At 40.9% G+C, this 16,724-nt stretch overlaps 1 protein-coding gene across 1 annotated transcript in view; it reads right to left on the bottom strand.

Moving 5' to 3' along the window:
- Positions 1-16,724, bottom strand: part of DNAH12 (dynein axonemal heavy chain 12) — a 185,315-nt gene extending 168,591 nt beyond the window's left edge. The window contains exons 1-4 of the mRNA XM_075550753.1: positions 16,555-16,724; positions 7,272-7,353; positions 7,037-7,063; positions 31-220 (exon numbers count right to left, since the gene is read on the bottom strand). Coding sequence (XP_075406868.1) covers positions 31-220; positions 7,037-7,063; positions 7,272-7,353; positions 16,555-16,724 — 469 coding nt within the window. The remainder of the gene's footprint in view (positions 1-30; positions 221-7,036; positions 7,064-7,271; positions 7,354-16,554) is intronic.

The raw sequence follows: 16,724 nt of genomic DNA, 5'->3' as shown, positions 1-16,724 counted from the left end.
CACCGAGATCCCATGTTAGATGCTACTTACCCAAGTATCTCTTCATGCTGCTTTCAAAGTCATTTGAGACCTCACTTATGAGACTTTCAACAAGTTCTCCTCTTTTTTTCCCCTCCTTTAAAGACTCAGGTATCAGCGTTAACATGTTATCCAGCCATTCCTGCTGAATAGGTACGATAGGACTACTTTCTACACATCTTTTCATGTACTTATAGTTCAACTGGGAACATAATAAGAAAACAATTAAACATTCCACATAGGTAGCATTTCAGTGTGACTATTGCGCTCTATCTTCTCAAAATAACACTCTTAATATCACTGCTTTCAGAATTAAATATATATAAAACTGTGATCTTGGGCCCGCGGGCGCCCGAGGTCAAAAAAACAACAACTGTGATCTAAAAGAAGCCATATTATCCCTTTCTTTATAAGTGCACATCAAATGAACATCCTTAACATTTTCTTCAATTTCTTAAGGCAACATACATCCTTTATCTAACTTTTTATTCCTTCAGTCAATAAACATTAATTAACTATAAGTATTCAGGCATTGTTCTGAAGGCTGAGGATACAATAGCATAGTGAACAAAACGAAGCCCAAGTCTCTTGGGATTCTATTCCTACACGATAGTTTCATAAATTCTCCTACAGAGATATGAAGCCCCACAAAAGTAGAATTTACGGCAAGGGCTTTAAACACCACAAATATTTCATATTGTCCCAAATGTATTTCAACACACTGTCAACAAAAATATCTACATCCATTTTTATGGATCTAGATAAGCTAATCCTAAAGTTTGTGTAGAAAAATAAGCATGAAGGATGAGCTGGGAGAGCCCTGAAAAAGAGAATCGATAAGGGAATCCCCTGGGAGACAGACGTTCCACTACACTGCAAAGCCTCCACAATTAGAGCAGTGTCTCACAGGTATATGAATAGACCAGCTGACCAGTGTAAAAGAATAAAAAGTGCAGAAACAGTAATATGTGGAAAATGTTAACATATGATACGTGTGTCAGTAAAGTAAATGAGGCAATGATGGCAGTTTAAACACATAGTGCTGGGACAACTGGTAGCTGTTGGGAGAAGACAAATTCAATCCCTAATTTATATCATGTATAAGAAAACTCCAAATAGATCAGGAATTTAAATTAAACAATGAAACTATACAAGGGTTAGAAAAACACATGGATGAATTCTTCTATAACTTGAGTGTAGGAGGAAACTTTCTAACTGTGATTCAAATTCCAGTGGGGTGGTGGTGGATAGTTTGTACATTCTGACTGAATAAAAATAAACACAGTATAGCAAAAACATCAAAACAAATAAAATATAATAATATTAACAGTCTGAGAGAAAATATTTGCAACATGAAACTCAGATAAAGAATCAAAACATGCTTTAAGACTAGTAGAAGAAAAAAATAACCATTAAAAATTAACAGAGCTAGGAGTCAAAGGGCATTTATGGAGGTCTAGACAAAGACATGTACATGCAAATATATATAGGAGGATGGGGAAATAGATCTATGTGTCTATATTTATAGGTCAAGTATTAAGGTGGCGGAAGGACCTTGGGCCTCTACTCAAACACTCCCTCAATGCATGAATACTTTCTTTTATTAAATTGGAACACTATGATGCTCACTCTCCCGACACAACTGCTGAAACCAAAGTGGGTGAACAAGTAAATGTGGTGAAGAAAGCTGATGGTGCCCGGCTATCAAAAGAGATAGTGACTGGGGTCTTAAAGGCTTGAAGATAAACAAGCAGCCATCTAGCTCAGAAGCAACAAAGTCCACATGGAAGAACACACCAGCCTGTGTGATCGAGTGGTCCTGAAGGGATCAGTTATCAGGCATCAAAGAACAAAAAAATCATATCATTGGCTGCACATCTCCATGATAGGATCGCTGAAGACAAATGGGTGCATAAGCAAATGTGGTGAAGAAAGCTGATGGTGCCCGGCTATCAAAAGAGATAGTGTCTGGGTTCTTAAAGGCTTGAAGATGAACAAGCGGCCATCTAGCTCAGAAGCAACAACGCCCATATGGAAGAAGCACACCAGCCAGTGCGATCACGAGGTGCCAAAGGGACCATCATGCAAAAAAAAAAAAAAGATATATGTGTGTATATATGTGTGTGTGTGTGTGTGTGTGTGTGTATACATACCATATTGAATGAAGGGGGAAGTGCAGAGTGGAGACCCAAGGCCCAAGTGTCGGCCAATGGAGATCCTCTCATAGAGGGGTTTAGGAGAGGAGATGGGTCAGTCAGGGTGCGAGGTAGTACCAATGAAGAACACAGCTTTCCCCAAGATCCTGGATGCTTCCTCCCCCCAACTACCATGATCCGAATTCTACCTTGCAGGGCTGGATAGGGCAGAGGTTGTACACTGGTACATATGAGGGCTAGAGGCACAGGGAATCCAGGGTGGATGATACCTTCAGGACCAAGGGTGTGAGGGGCGATGCTGGGAGAGTGGAGGGTGAGTGGGTTGGAACAGGGGAACTGATTACAAGGATCCTCATGTGACCTCCTCCCTGGGAGAGGCGATGGCAGAGAAGGGGGGGAAGGGAGACTCCGGATAGGGTAAGATATGACAAAATAACGATGTATAAATTACCAAGGGCACATGAGGGAGGGGGGAAAGGGGAGGGAGGGGAAAAAATAGAGGACCTGATGCAAAGGGCTTAAGTGGAGAGCAAATGCTTTGAGAATGATTGGGGCAGGGAATGTATGGATGTGCTTTATACAATTGATGTATGTATATGTATGGATTGTGATAAGAGTTGTATGAGCCCCTAATAAAATGTAAAAAAAGAGGAGAAAAAAAAGAAAATGATTAGGGCAAAGAATGTACAGATGTGCTTTATACAATTGATGTATGTATATGTATGGACTGTGATAAGAGTTGTATGAGCCCCTAATAAAATGTTTAAAAAAACAACAAAAAAAATTAACAGAAGATTTAAAACTAAACTTTTACACACATACCCCAAAATAGATATATATCCCTTAATCATATGAAAATATGTTCAATCTCACTCATGATTAGAGAAAATATATTAAAACTAAACTGAGATACTGTTTCTCACCTATGAGATTAGCCAAAACATAAGAAGGATCAGTCTATATTCTGTTGATATTATTCAGACTCTGTCATAAATGGCTAACAGGAATTTATATTGGCACAACTCTTTCAAAGAAGAATTTGACAATATCTAACAGATTCACCCAGCAATACCACTTCTAGAAACTAAATACGCACCTACAACAATATGAAAATATATGTATATAGGGTAGTCATTGCAACAAAATACTGGAAACATTTAAGAGTATTTCAGTAAATTATTATACAGCTATACAATGATAGTCTATGCAGTGATACAAAAGAATTCCCTTCCACTGCCATCAAGTCTATTTCAACTTATAATGCCCCTATAGGGTTCCTAAGGCTATAAATCTTTACAGGAGTAGGCAGCCTCATTTTTCTCCCTCAGAGAGGCTGGTGGGTTTGAACCAAAGACCATGCAGGTGGCAGCCCAGCACTTACCAGATAGCATCACCAGATAATTCTTTGTGGATTGATGGAGTGATTCCTAGGATATATTTTTGATAAATTAAAAAATGAAAAAGACTAGCTACATCTTATATAACATAAGTGGGGAAATAGAAATCTATTATCTGTGCAAAATTAAATCAGAAAGTAGTGAAACTGGTTACCTAAGGGGACTGGGTTGAACTGGAATAGAAAGCACGAGCGATGGAATGACTAGGAAAAAGAAGATCCATCTTTGAGTACACCTTTGGGTATAGTCAGGCGCGCTGGCAGCGCAGCGGTTACACTTTGGTTGAGCTGCTAACCACAATGTCACCAGTATGAAACTACCAGCCACGCCAAACAAGAAACACAAGGCTTTCAATTCCAATGAAGAGTTATGGTTTCAGAAACCTATAGGGGTAGTTCTGCTCTGTCCTGCAGAGTCACCATGAGTCACAATCGACTCGATGGCAGTGAATTTGGCTTGAGCTTTTGGGGTATATTTCTGACTTTTAAATCATGTCACAGTTTTGCACATCTTAAAAAAATTGTTAAGATAGGTTTAAAGAAAAGAAATCTAATATGGAAAACAAATACAAGCTCACTGCCATCAAATCAACTCAAACTCAGAGAAGCTACAAATATGAACAGAGGGGAAAATCCTATGGTGTTTAGTTAGAATCAGGATTTTTTTATAGCTAATTGTTCTCTAAGATATACCCTAATACTCCAATCATGGTTTCCAAATACCACTCTCCACTAAAAGAATTCCTTGGTGAAATGGCTGATTCTAGCACTGGAACTAGGAAAATAAAGGAGAGTCGGGAACATCTGTGTAAGTCCTAAGAAAGTGCTCAGTGACAGGGTATGCCAACAAGTGTCAGCTTGAAGGGCTCCCACTAACCTAAATTGAGAGTCCCACGCCCCTCCCAGCCCATCTCTGTCATACTAGCCTGCATTTCCATCCGAGTACTTAACACAATTTTTAAAATGTGTTTATTACATGCCTACTGCATTAAAATATGAACTCCACAAAAGCAAAAATGTTTCCTCTCTTCTTCACCAACCTTTAGCATCCAGCACAGAACCAAGTACAGAGTAGACATTTATTAAGTATCATATTAATAAATTAATTTGTTACAAACAAGGAAGATATTTTCTCAATCCCTCAAACTTAACAAATGCTTTCCAAATGAGGTCGAGTTCAAGGTCTAAGTCAAGTCATGATATGGTCAGATACACTCCCTGCTATCAAGTTCATTCTGACTCATACGACCCCATGGGACAAGGTAGACTGACTGTCCTTGTGAGTTTCAAAGACCGTAACATCGACGGGAGTGAAAAGCCTGCCTTTCTTCTGAGCTGCTGCTGGTTTCAAATGGCTGACCAGACAGTTAGCGGTTATGGCATAGCAGACTTTATATTCATTATTACAATAATGTATTCCTAACTTAGACCGCTTTGAGTTTTAGACCTCAGACCTTCATCTCGTAAGATAAGAATATATTTGGCCCTTAGAATTTTGTAAGCTCTAAGTTATTCCTTTAGCAAAAAGCGCTTTTTTTTTTTTTTAGTCAAATCATGTACAGGTAGGCCTCAGCTTTTCGAAAGTTGGCTTTATGCTACTTTGCTTTTACAAAAATCTACAGTGGTACCAGTTTTGGTAACTGAAAGAAGCCCAACGAGAACCTCTGCTTTTACTACCCACAAAAAAGCAAAAAGTTAAACTAGCAATCAGCCTTCATTGTGCAGCAAGTCTTTGAGTAGGCAGTGTGGGTCCCTGCACTACAGCTCCCACAAAGGGGAGCGGTGAGATGAAGGGCCTTCCTGTTAGGACGCCATCAGTGCTCACAAGCACATCCATGGCATGGGCCTCAAAAAGCATGCCCTCAGGAGATTTAGAAATTTGCCATGAAGAAGACGGGACACCAGATGTGCAACACCAAGTTCAACAACACTGCGTGGGCCAAAGGAATCAGGAATTCTCTGTTGTAACATATCCAGGTATGATTGTCCAGGTAACATAACCAGGACGAAGATTCACCAAACAATACATCAGTCATTTACACACCTGTCCCATATTCACAAACCCAAGCCAATGTGGATGAAAACTAACAGTTGATTATCAAATAAAATTATAAGAAAAGGTGGTGTACATCTTTAGTACAAGAATGATGTCACCAAGCTCCTTCCCCTGGACTACAAGCCACCATTGTTTGTTTGTTTGTTTTTAATCATTGTATTGGGAGCTCATACAACTCTTATCACAATCCATACATACATCCTGTTACTTTTTATGGTGTCATGTCTAAGAATTCTTTTTTCTTAAGTTGTTATGGTTTTGCATTTACATTTAAATCAATGATCGATTTTCAGCTAATGTTTATACATGGTGTGAGGTCTATGTAGAGGCTTTGCAGCACATTCAGGAGTGAATGACGGTTTCTGGATTCGCTCCTGTTTTAGTTTATGAGGCACCAAAACAATAAGAACTGACAAATATGTCTCATGGCATCCAGCTTCCCATTAAATACCTGTGGATGTTCTGGGCGTGTTTTGTATCAGTTCTTAACCTAGTAAAGAGGCAGCTACACACAGGAAAGGCTCCAAAAAAAAATGGGACAGGAGGAAACAGGAGGCAGACATGTAAAACAAACAAGTAACCTTTGAAGTAGCTAAATGAGGCTCTTGCAAATATCCTCTGCCCACACAGTGGTGTACTCCTCAATCTATTCTCCCCAAAAGAAAGTACAGGACACTTGGGAAACCTGTCCACCAACCTGGAAGCTTGCTGCATAGCTTCCTCTTGTGTGTAAGCAGCCCCATACATTTACACATCCTTTGCCATTAAAGACATCTTACATGTTTTATATGTTCACCCATCACATTTCAGGCCTTTCTCATTCTCCACACAGTCAATGTCTTCGTTTTCAAATCTCTAGTGTCCAGCAGGTGGCTAGCAAAGCAGACCCTCAGAACAAGTGTTGGTTGAGTGACTAAATAACCATCAAGATGTCAAACTCTTGGAGTTGGTGGCATGGTGGTTATATGTTGGGCTGCTAACCTCATGGTCAACAGGTAGTCACTCCATGGAAGAGGCTTTCTTACCCCCCAAAAGAGTTACAATCTCGAAAACCCACAGGGGCAGTTCTACACTGTTCTATAGGGTCACTAAAAGTAACTATGACAGTGAATTTGATTTGAATTACATCAAACTCTTGCCCTAAAAAAACCTTATAACGGCCATCGTAACTATTTTTTCTTTCCTTTTTTTAATAGTTTGACTAACTGAAACATTTATACAACGAATCCTTAAATAATGAATGGCAAGAAAAATACCACCCAGAACTCATACTGTCCTCCATAACATGCTTGCTCTCCTTGACAGAGAAAGTAGAAATCTCAGTTTCTAAATGTCTTCCTTTTGGCAGGCGGTCTTAGAAGGAACTACAGTGGGCATTTCAAAATAAGAAACATAAAGACTTGAACTCACTCCTTTTTTTTTAATTTCGCTGGACATCTGTCAAAAACAAATAAACAAGATATAATTAAGCCAGTGAGAAAAGTTGGAAATTAGATAGCTTAAAATGAATCTATATCACTCTTAAAACATTAATTATAGTAAAATTACCTCAAAAGAAATTAAGAATTAAAATGATAAGAGGATAACCTTCCAAATTTAACTTAACTTATCCAAAATCCCATTTCAAAGAGGAATTTTAACTCACGGTAGAAGGGTAATCTGGCTCTGGTAGTGGAGGTATTCTCTTATGCAGTGTTTTGTCTAGGTTTTTTTTGGCTCCATCAATTCTGAAATTTATAATTAGAAACATATATGGCTCTCCTTAAGATAATATTAGAATATGTGGTTAAAACATTACAATTCATGTAGTTTTTCCTATTACCTTAAGATTACATATTCAAGTGTTATTTCTTAACGAAATTAACTATGAGAAATCCCAATACCTATGATTATTCATGTGCAAAAGGGTGAGGTATAAAATAAAAATCCATTTACTTTTTAAAAATTATAACCTGGAAAAAAATTTTAAATACTTTTATTGGGGGCTCTTACATCTGTTATTACAATCCATACATTCATCCAATGTGTCAAGCACATTTATAGATATGCTGCCATCATCATTTTCTTTTTTTTTAAATCATTTTATTGGGGGCTCACACAACTCTTATCACAATCCATCCATCCATCCATTGTATCAAGCACATTTGTACATTTGTTGCCATCTTCATTCTCAAAACATTTGATTTCTACTTGAGCCCCTGATATCAGCTCATTTTGCCCCTTCCTTCCCACCCCACTCCTTCATGAACCCTTGATAATTTATAAATCATTATTTTGTCATGTCTTATACTGACCAACGCCTCCCTTCACCCACTTTTCTGTTGTGTTTCCCTGAGGGAGGGGGTTATATATAGATCATTGTAATCAGTTCCCCCTTTCTACTCCACCTTCCCTCCACCTCTCACCACTTGTCCTGAGGAGTTCATCTGTCCAGAATTCCCTGTATTTCCAGTTCCTAGTGTACCTTCTCTGGTCTAGGCAGATTTGTAAGTTAGAATTGGGATCATGATAGTGGGGAAGAAGCATTTAAGAACCAAAGGAAAGTTGTAAGTTTTGTCATTGCTACACTGCACCATGACTGGCTCATCTCCTCCCCCCAACCCTTCTCCTCCCCCCAACCTTCCCCCCAACCCTTCCAGTTGCCTACAGATGGGCTTTGGGTCCCCACTCTGCACTCCCCCTCATTCACCATGATATGATTTTTTTGTTCCTTGATACCTAATACCTGATCTCTTCGATACCTTGTGATCACACAGGCTGGTGTGCTTTGTTGCGTCTGGCATCATGAAATGCCAGTTTAATAGAACAAAATGTTCTTGAATTGAGGGAGTACTTGAGTGGAGGCCCAATATCCATCTTAATACTAAACCTATAAATATATTCACATAGATCTATTTCCCCATCATCATATATATGTATTTACATATGTACATGCCTGTATTTATACCTCTATATATGCCCTTTGCCTCCTAGTTCTTTCCTCTATTTCCTTACTTTTCTCTTGTCCCACTATCATGCTCAGCCTTCATTTGGGTTTCAGTAATTCCTCTTGGTTACATTGCCCTTGATCCAGCCCTACCAGACCTCTTACACCCTCCTCACCACCGATTTTGGATCACTTATTCCCTTGGCCCTGGGTTTATTAACACCACTTCCTTTCCCTCACCTCTCCCTCTCCCATGTCCCCCGGAACTGCCTTTCCCATTGTATTTTTCCTCCACATTGTTTATCCGGTCTATCTTATCTAGATAGACCTGCAGAGATAATAATATGCACAAAAACAAGACAGAGCAAAACAAAACAACAACAAAACCAATAACAAAAAGAGAGAGAGAAAAGCTTATAAATAGTTCCAGGTCTGTTTCTTGATTTTTAGGAGTGTTTTCCTGTCGAGTCCGATGGGGTGGCATGCCTTGGCCCCAAAGTCTATTTTTGGTATTCTCTCAGGACTTCTTTGCTCTGTTCCCCTTGCTGTTCTGTTGCAAGCCCTTAGGGTTTTGCCTGGGTGTGGTGGGGTCAGGTCAGGCACAATTCCCACACTGTGTCTCCAGTGTTGTTCCCTGTAGGGCTATGGGTCAGTTAGGGATGTCATGTCTTGTAATGGGGCCAGCCATATGGTCCTCTCTGTGCATTGGCTGCTCTGAGCAGGGATATCCTCCTCAAGGTTTGGTGGACCAAGATGTGCTCTTGCGGCCCCTTCATTTGCTCCCATGTGCTCTGATCGGACATGTCCCTCTCTCTGAACTGTGGCTTCAGTGCTGTCCTCTGAATTCTTCTGGTGGGAGGGACAGCTGTTCATGTAGTTGGGATTGGGGCTGGCCCCTCAGAGCTCTCTACCGGTTCCCTGCTTCATGCCAGTATATTGCATTCACATTTTGGAGCACTGGCTTAAAGTCTAGTCCCTCTTTCCCTGTGGAGATATAAGCAATACCCTCTCCTTGGGTGGGTTAGTCCCCTGTATCCCTTCTATCCATTTTTCCTTCATTTTCCCCCTGCTTTCTCATTGGCTACCATATGTATCCCTGGATTTGGTCTGGCCCCTGCCATACTTCCTGGACCTCACCCCAGGAATGTTTGTATACAGTAAATTTTCCCTATGCCTCTTTTGCATTTTTTTAGAGCTTACCTCAGTGGACTCATGTTGTACTTCTCATTTTGTGCTTACCACCAACATCATTTTCAAAGCATTCTCTTTCCATTTGAGCTCCTGATATCAGCTACCCATTTCTTCCCCCTCCTTCCCCTACTCGCCCTCCCTCACAAACCCTTGATAAGTTACAGATTATTATTTTCATATCTTACATTATCCTCTGTTACCCTCACCCACTTTTCCATTATTCATCCCCCTGGGAGGGGGTTCTAGATTGATCCTTGTGATCCATTTCCCCTTTCTCCCCTCATCCTCTCCTAACCCTCCTACTACTCTCATTGCTAGTCCTGAGGGGTTTACCTCTCCTGGATTTCCTGTGTTGTGGGCTCTTATCTGTAGCAGTGTGCATGTTCTGGTCTAATCCGATTTATAAGATAGAATTGAGGTCATGATAGTGGGGGGAAGGAAGCACCAAAGAACTAGAGGAAAGTTGTGTGTCTCATCTCTTCCCTGTGACTCCTATGTGAGGGGATGTCCAATTGTCTACAGGTGGGCATTTGGTCTGTAGTCCATGCCCCCAACCACATTAACATTGGGTATGATTTTGTTCTGGGTCTCTTTTTATGCCTGATACCTGAGCCCATCGACACCTCATGATCACACTGGTGTGCTTCTTCCATGTGGGCTTTGTTGCTTCTGAGCTAGACAGCCGCTCGTTTACCTTCAAGTCTTTAAGACCCCAGATGCTATATCTTTTGATATCCGGCACCTTCAGCTTTCTTCACCACATTTGCTTATGCACCCATTTGTCTTCAGCGATTGTGTAGGGAAGGTGAACATCACAGAATGCTGGATTATTAGATCAAAGTGTTCTTGTGTTGAGGGAGTACTTGAGTACAATGTCCATCTGCAACCATAATTCTTAACATATAGATATAAGTACATAGTTCTATTCCCCTCTCATTATATATATTTACATATGTACATGCCTGTATTTAGGCCTGTATAAATGTCCTTTGCCTCCTCTTTCTTTCCTCTATTTCCTTTTACTTTCCTCTGTCCCACCATCATGTTCAGCCTTCATTCGGGTTTAGTAATTCCTCCCTGCTACATTGCCCTTGATTAAGCCCCACAGGGCATAACCTGGATAATTTTTTAATTAATCCCCATGCACAGTAGGACCTTAAGTGTGTTATCTCAGCTCAAAAAACATCTAATTAGTGAAGTCTTCCTTCACCCTTATATAATAGTGCACACTTCACTATCCATCTCTTGCTTCATTGCACTTACTACCATCTGACATACCAGGCTGGTAATTTGTTTCTCACCTTTAGTATACAAGGGAGCAGAAATACCCCTGGAAGCAGTATCCCAGAATGCCGTGCTTTACTTGACCAGTGCAGAGGAAAAGGCTCTCTTGTCCACATTCTCGCTGTGGCACATCACTAGCACAGGAGAAGACACTACACCTCTCTAGTGGCTTTGACTGAGCTTTTCATATAGAGTGGGCCAAGATATGTGCCTGGAATTCGTATTTTTGCAACTGGCTACAAATTAATAAGGGATAGGAAGAATACTAAAGTAAGTCTTTTATTCTGTTTTTGTTTTGTATATGGTCCGATGCGGCTGCTGTGAGTCAAAATTAACTCAATGGCAGTGCGGTTGGTGTTTTTGGTTAATTAACAATGAAAAAGAAAGGAATAAACAAACCCCGAATAATTTTTTAAATTATGTGAGAAATTCAGTGAAAGAGAGAAACCCTGCCACCAGGCCCTGAGGATGATGTTCCCAATCAGAGCAGCCAGTCCCCAGAGAAGACCACAGGGCCGGCCCACTATGAGACACGACGCCCCTCACTGACCCATAGTCCTACAGGGGACAACACTGGAGACACAGTGTGGGAATTTTGCCCGATCTGATCCCACCACACCTAGGCAAAACACTAAGGGGCTGCAACAGAACAGCAAGAGAACGGAGTGGCGAGGTCCCCAGGGAATGCTGAAGGTAGACTTTGGGGTCAGGGCATTGTGCCCCAAAAGACTGGACTGGAAAACACTCCTAAAGGCCAACAAACGATCCTTGAACTAACTACAAGCTTTTCTTTCTTGTTGTGTTTTGTTTTGTTGTCATGGGTTGTTGTTTTGTTGTATATTGTTGCTTGGTTTTGCTGTGTCTTGATTTTGTGCATGTTATTATCTCTGCAAGTCTGTCTAAATAAGATAGGCTGGATGAACAATCTGGAGGAGAAAACAACGGGACCGACAGTTCTGGGGGAACATGGGATATGGGGAGGTGGAGGGGAGTGGGAAGGAAGTGGTGTTAACAAACCCAGGGACAAGGGAACAAGTGATCCAAATTGGTGGTGAGGAGGGTGTGGGAGGCCTGGTAGGGCATAATCAAGGGTAATGTAACCAAGAAGAATTGCTAAAACCCAGGTGGGGACTGAGCATGATAGTGGGACAGAAGGAAAGTAAAAGGAAATAGAGGAAAGAGCTAGGAGGCAAAGGGCATTTATAGAAGTCTAGATAAAGGCATGCATATATGCAAATATATTTACATGAGGTTGGGGAAATAGATCTATGTGCATATATTTACAGGTTTAGTATTAAGGTAGCAGAAGGACATTGGGCCTCCATTCAAGTACTCCCTCAATGCAAGAATACTTCTATTAAATTGGCATTCTATGATGCTCACCTTCCTGACATAATCGCTGAAGATAAAGCGGGTGAATAAGCATATGTAGTGAAGAAAGCTGATGGTGCTCAGCTATCAAAAGATATAGGGTTGGGGGTCTTAAAGGCTTGAAGTTAAACAAGCGGCCATCTAGCTCAGAAGTAACAAAGCCCACATGGAAGAAGCACACCAGCCTATGTGATCATGAGGTGCCGAAGGAATCAGTTAGCAGGCATCAAAAAACTAAAAATCTTATCATTGTGTGCTCATCTCCATAATACGATCGCTGAAGGTAAATGGGTGCATAAGCAAATGTGGCGAAGAAAGCTGATGGTGCCTGGCTATCAAAAGATATAGCGTATGGGGTCTTAAAGGCTTGAAGGTAAACAAGTGGCCATCTAGCTCAGAAGCAACAAAGCCTACATGGAAGAAGCACACCAGCCTGTGCAATCACGAGGTGTCAAAGGTATCAGGTCAAAGGTATCAGGTATCAGACATCATCAGAACAAAAAAATCTTATCATAGTGAATGAAGGGGGGAGTGTGGAGTGGAGACCCAAAGCCCATTTGTAGGCCACTGGACATCCCCTGGCAGAGGGGTTTCAGGGAGGAGATGAGCCAGTCAGGGTGCGATGTAACAATGATGAAAAATAGAACTTTCCTCTAGTTCCTAAATGCTCCCCACTGCCTATCATGATCCCAATTCTACCTTACAAATATGGCTACACCAGAGGATGTACACTGGTACAGATAGGAACCAGAAACACAGGGAATACAGAGTGAATGATCCCTTTAGGACCAGTGGTGTGAGTGGCGATACTGGGAACGTAGAAGTAGGGTGGATTGGAAAGGGGGAACCCATTGCAAGGATCTACATGTGATCTCCTCCCTGGGGGACAGACAACAGAAAAGTGGGTGAAGGGAGATTTCGGACAGGGCAAGATATGACAAAATAATAAATTATAAATTATCAAGGGTTCATGAGGGAGGGGCAGTGGGGAGGGAGAGGAAAAAATGAGGACCTGATGCCAGGGGCTTAAGTGGAGAGCAAATGTTTTGATGAGGGCAATGAATGTACAGATGTGCTTTACACAATTGATGCATGTATGGATTATGATACGAGTTGTATGAGCCCCTAAAATAATGATTTAAAAAGAGAGAGAGAGAGAAACTCTGATCTGAATCAAGGAGTTAACAGCCAAGGAAGAACAAAGGTTCATTCCTACGCATCTGAAAAGTAGGAAAATGGTTGGTTCAGTCAAATATTCCCAAGAACTGGTCCTAATATGAGGCCCAATTCTACCCAAGGCCACCCACACATGACCTCACCCACTCACCTTGCATTCAGCAGACAAATGCATAACCACGACACCTAGAAAAGAACATCATGCTTCCCAGAGGGTCAGCAAAACAGAGGGAGACCCTCAGCCAGGGCAGTTGCAACAATGGTCTGAAACACAGCAATGATGCAGATGGAACAAGACCAAGCAGGACTTCGGTCTGTTGTATACAGGGTCACTCTGAGTTGCAGTCAACTTGATGACGTCTAACAACATTAATAACATGCTTCGTGAGCCTTGAGGGCAGTGATTTTAATTAAGCACCCAAATGAAAGTGGTACAACTTACAGATCTGTGTAAAGCACACTACGATGTAAGGTTTCTCCGATTCATTCACCAACAATAATATGACAAACTCTGTCCTTTGTGCTGGGATTGCTGTTCTGAAGCACATCAAAGTTAAGTGAGGGAGAAAGACAACTAAACATGTAAGAGACAATACTCTACGGTCTCTTGCTGATGGCTCAACCTCTAGTACCCTCTCTTATTTCTGCAAAGCACCTATCACAATCTGAAAGTAAGTTAACATATTCTTATTCAAACATGTTTATTGTCTTTCTCCTCCCACTAGAATGTGTCTTACAAACAGGATCCTTTCCGTCAGGTTCTCTATGGTCTCCCTAAAAGCAGTTTGGTATCAGTAAGTGCTTATTGTTATTGAGTAAATGATCAAACAAAAATATGCAGAAAGCGTTGAAGCTATACAAAGAGTATAAGAAAAAGGCTTCCCAGAAAAGGTGAGGCATAAGCTAAATCTTTAAGACCTGAAGTAAGTCCTCAGGCAGATAAAGCCACATAGAAAATGTCAGGAAGCATTTCTAAGCTATAGAAAATATAGTACCTCCATAGAACTGCAAATAGTTGAATGCAGTAATGTGGGATAATTGTGGAGTCAAAACTAACAGGGGCAGATAGCTAATAATATGCTACTCTCTAAATCTACTGCAATCTTTTGTAAATCATTCGAAGATGCTTCATTTTCTTTTTTTGAAATGAAGTGCCATCTGTAGAACTCAAGGATTTGGCTTAAAAGATTAGTCTGATTATTATTTATTGAAAGGATGAAGTGTGGTGCTAAATAAAAGCAAGTAAACTCCAGAACCAAACTTTCTGAGTCTAAATCCCAACCCCAGCTCTATCATTTCCCAGCTGTGTGACCTTGGGCAATTTACCTAACTTCTCTGCACCTCAGTTTCTTCCTCCGTAGCATAGAGAACAATAAACCCAAAGCAAATTCATGGCCATGGAGTCGATTCTGAGTCACCGTGACCCTATATCGGGATTCTGAGGCTGTAACTCTTTAGAAGAGCAGACAGTCTCATCTTTCTTCCCCAGGGGGACTGATGGGTTTGAACCTAGAGCCTAGAGATAATAATAGTACCTACCTTGTAAGATTGTTGTGAGTTGCAAATGAATGGGACAGGTAACATGAAGAAAACAATGTCTGACTAGAGTAAACACTATATAGTTGTTTTTTTCTTGATACTTTGGCTGTTTTTCAATGATTTCCCTAGTTGAACTTGATAATGGTGTTTGGCCCATGAATCAACTTTCATAGTTAAATATTTTCATAAGAATATTGACAGCATATTTTTTCATTTTGGTTGTTTTTTTGCTAGTTATTATTATCCTTTTTTCCCCTTTCTCTTTTTAGTCAATCTTTTGTTTTGTCTCTGTTATTGTTGGTTTGTCTTCTTATGTAAGATAGTCATGGTAAGCAAGCTCGAGGAGAAAGCATGGTTCCTGAGGGACTTAGGGGGAGAAGAAGGTGAGGGAAGGGAGCAGTGAGCAAACAGTCATTAGCAGGGGAACAACTAGGGATTTAAAATCAACAATGAGCAAGATGTAGAGATCCTGAGGGTGTTGGAGCAACAGCAATCTAGCTGAGAGGAATTACTAAGAGGCAGAAGTGTGAGTGTGATGGTGGGGCAGGAGGATGGTAAAAGGAAATGGAGGAAAGATCTAGGAAGAAAAGCTATGGATAGAGGTATAAGCATAGGTATATGTATATGTAAATACATTAATTCATAAAAACAGAGGTATTAGATTATGTACATAAATTTATATGGCAATACACTGAGGTAGTAGATCTTTGGGCCTCTGCTCATGCCCTCCCTCAATGCAAGAACACTTTGTTCTAACAAGCTGGTCGAAGCAGAGACTCAAAACCCATCTGTAGACAATGGGACATGTCCTCAGAGAAGAGTCACAAAGAAAGGATGAGTCAACCAGGGTACAGTATAGCACAGATGAAACACATAATATTCCTCTGGTTCCTTGAGGCTTCCTCACCCCTCACTATCATGACCCCAGTCCTGCCTTCCACTGCGGGCTAAACCGGAACATGTGCACAGGTACAGGTAAGAGAAAAGAGCTCATGACCTACAGAATCCAGGCACAAGAATTGGTGTAGCTATACCAGGAGGATAGGGGTACAGCGGGGAGAGGTGGGAGGGAAGAGGGAACCCATTTCAGTGATTGGCACATAACCACACACACATCCCCTCCAGGGGAATGAACAACAGAAACCATGGGGGAAGGGAGACAACGGTCAGTGTAAGAAATGAAAATAATAATAATTTATAATTTATTGAGGAGTCACAAGGGTGGAAGGGTGGAGGGAGGAAAAAAGAGGAGCTAATACCAAGGGCTCAATAGAAAGTAAATGTTTATAAAATAATAATGGCAACGTATGTACAAATGTGCTTAATATAACTGACGTATGGATTGTTATAAGAGCCCCATTTTAATTAAAAAAAAAGAGTATCAGCAGCAAACATTTCATTTGAATCCAAAGAAAGAAACATTTGCTAATATGCCACTTACACTAACTGGTTCATCATCTTCTGCTGCTCTTTAGATCTTCGGTAGTGAAGCAGCTTGCTTTGGAACGGTGTATCCACACCCAGGCCCTCTGGGGGACGGACAATGGGGGGTAACTTCAAGTTCAGAATCTCCTTTTCTGCTGCAATGGCAGCTTTGTTGTCATCTGACAT

The sequence above is a fragment of the Tenrec ecaudatus genome, chromosome 5 (assembly GCF_050624435.1).
Source record: "Tenrec ecaudatus isolate mTenEca1 chromosome 5, mTenEca1.hap1, whole genome shotgun sequence".
Taxonomy (NCBI): Eukaryota; Metazoa; Chordata; class Mammalia; order Afrosoricida; family Tenrecidae; genus Tenrec; species Tenrec ecaudatus.
Note: the sequence above shows the minus strand (reverse complement) of the source record. Positions and strands in the feature narration are given on the sequence as shown.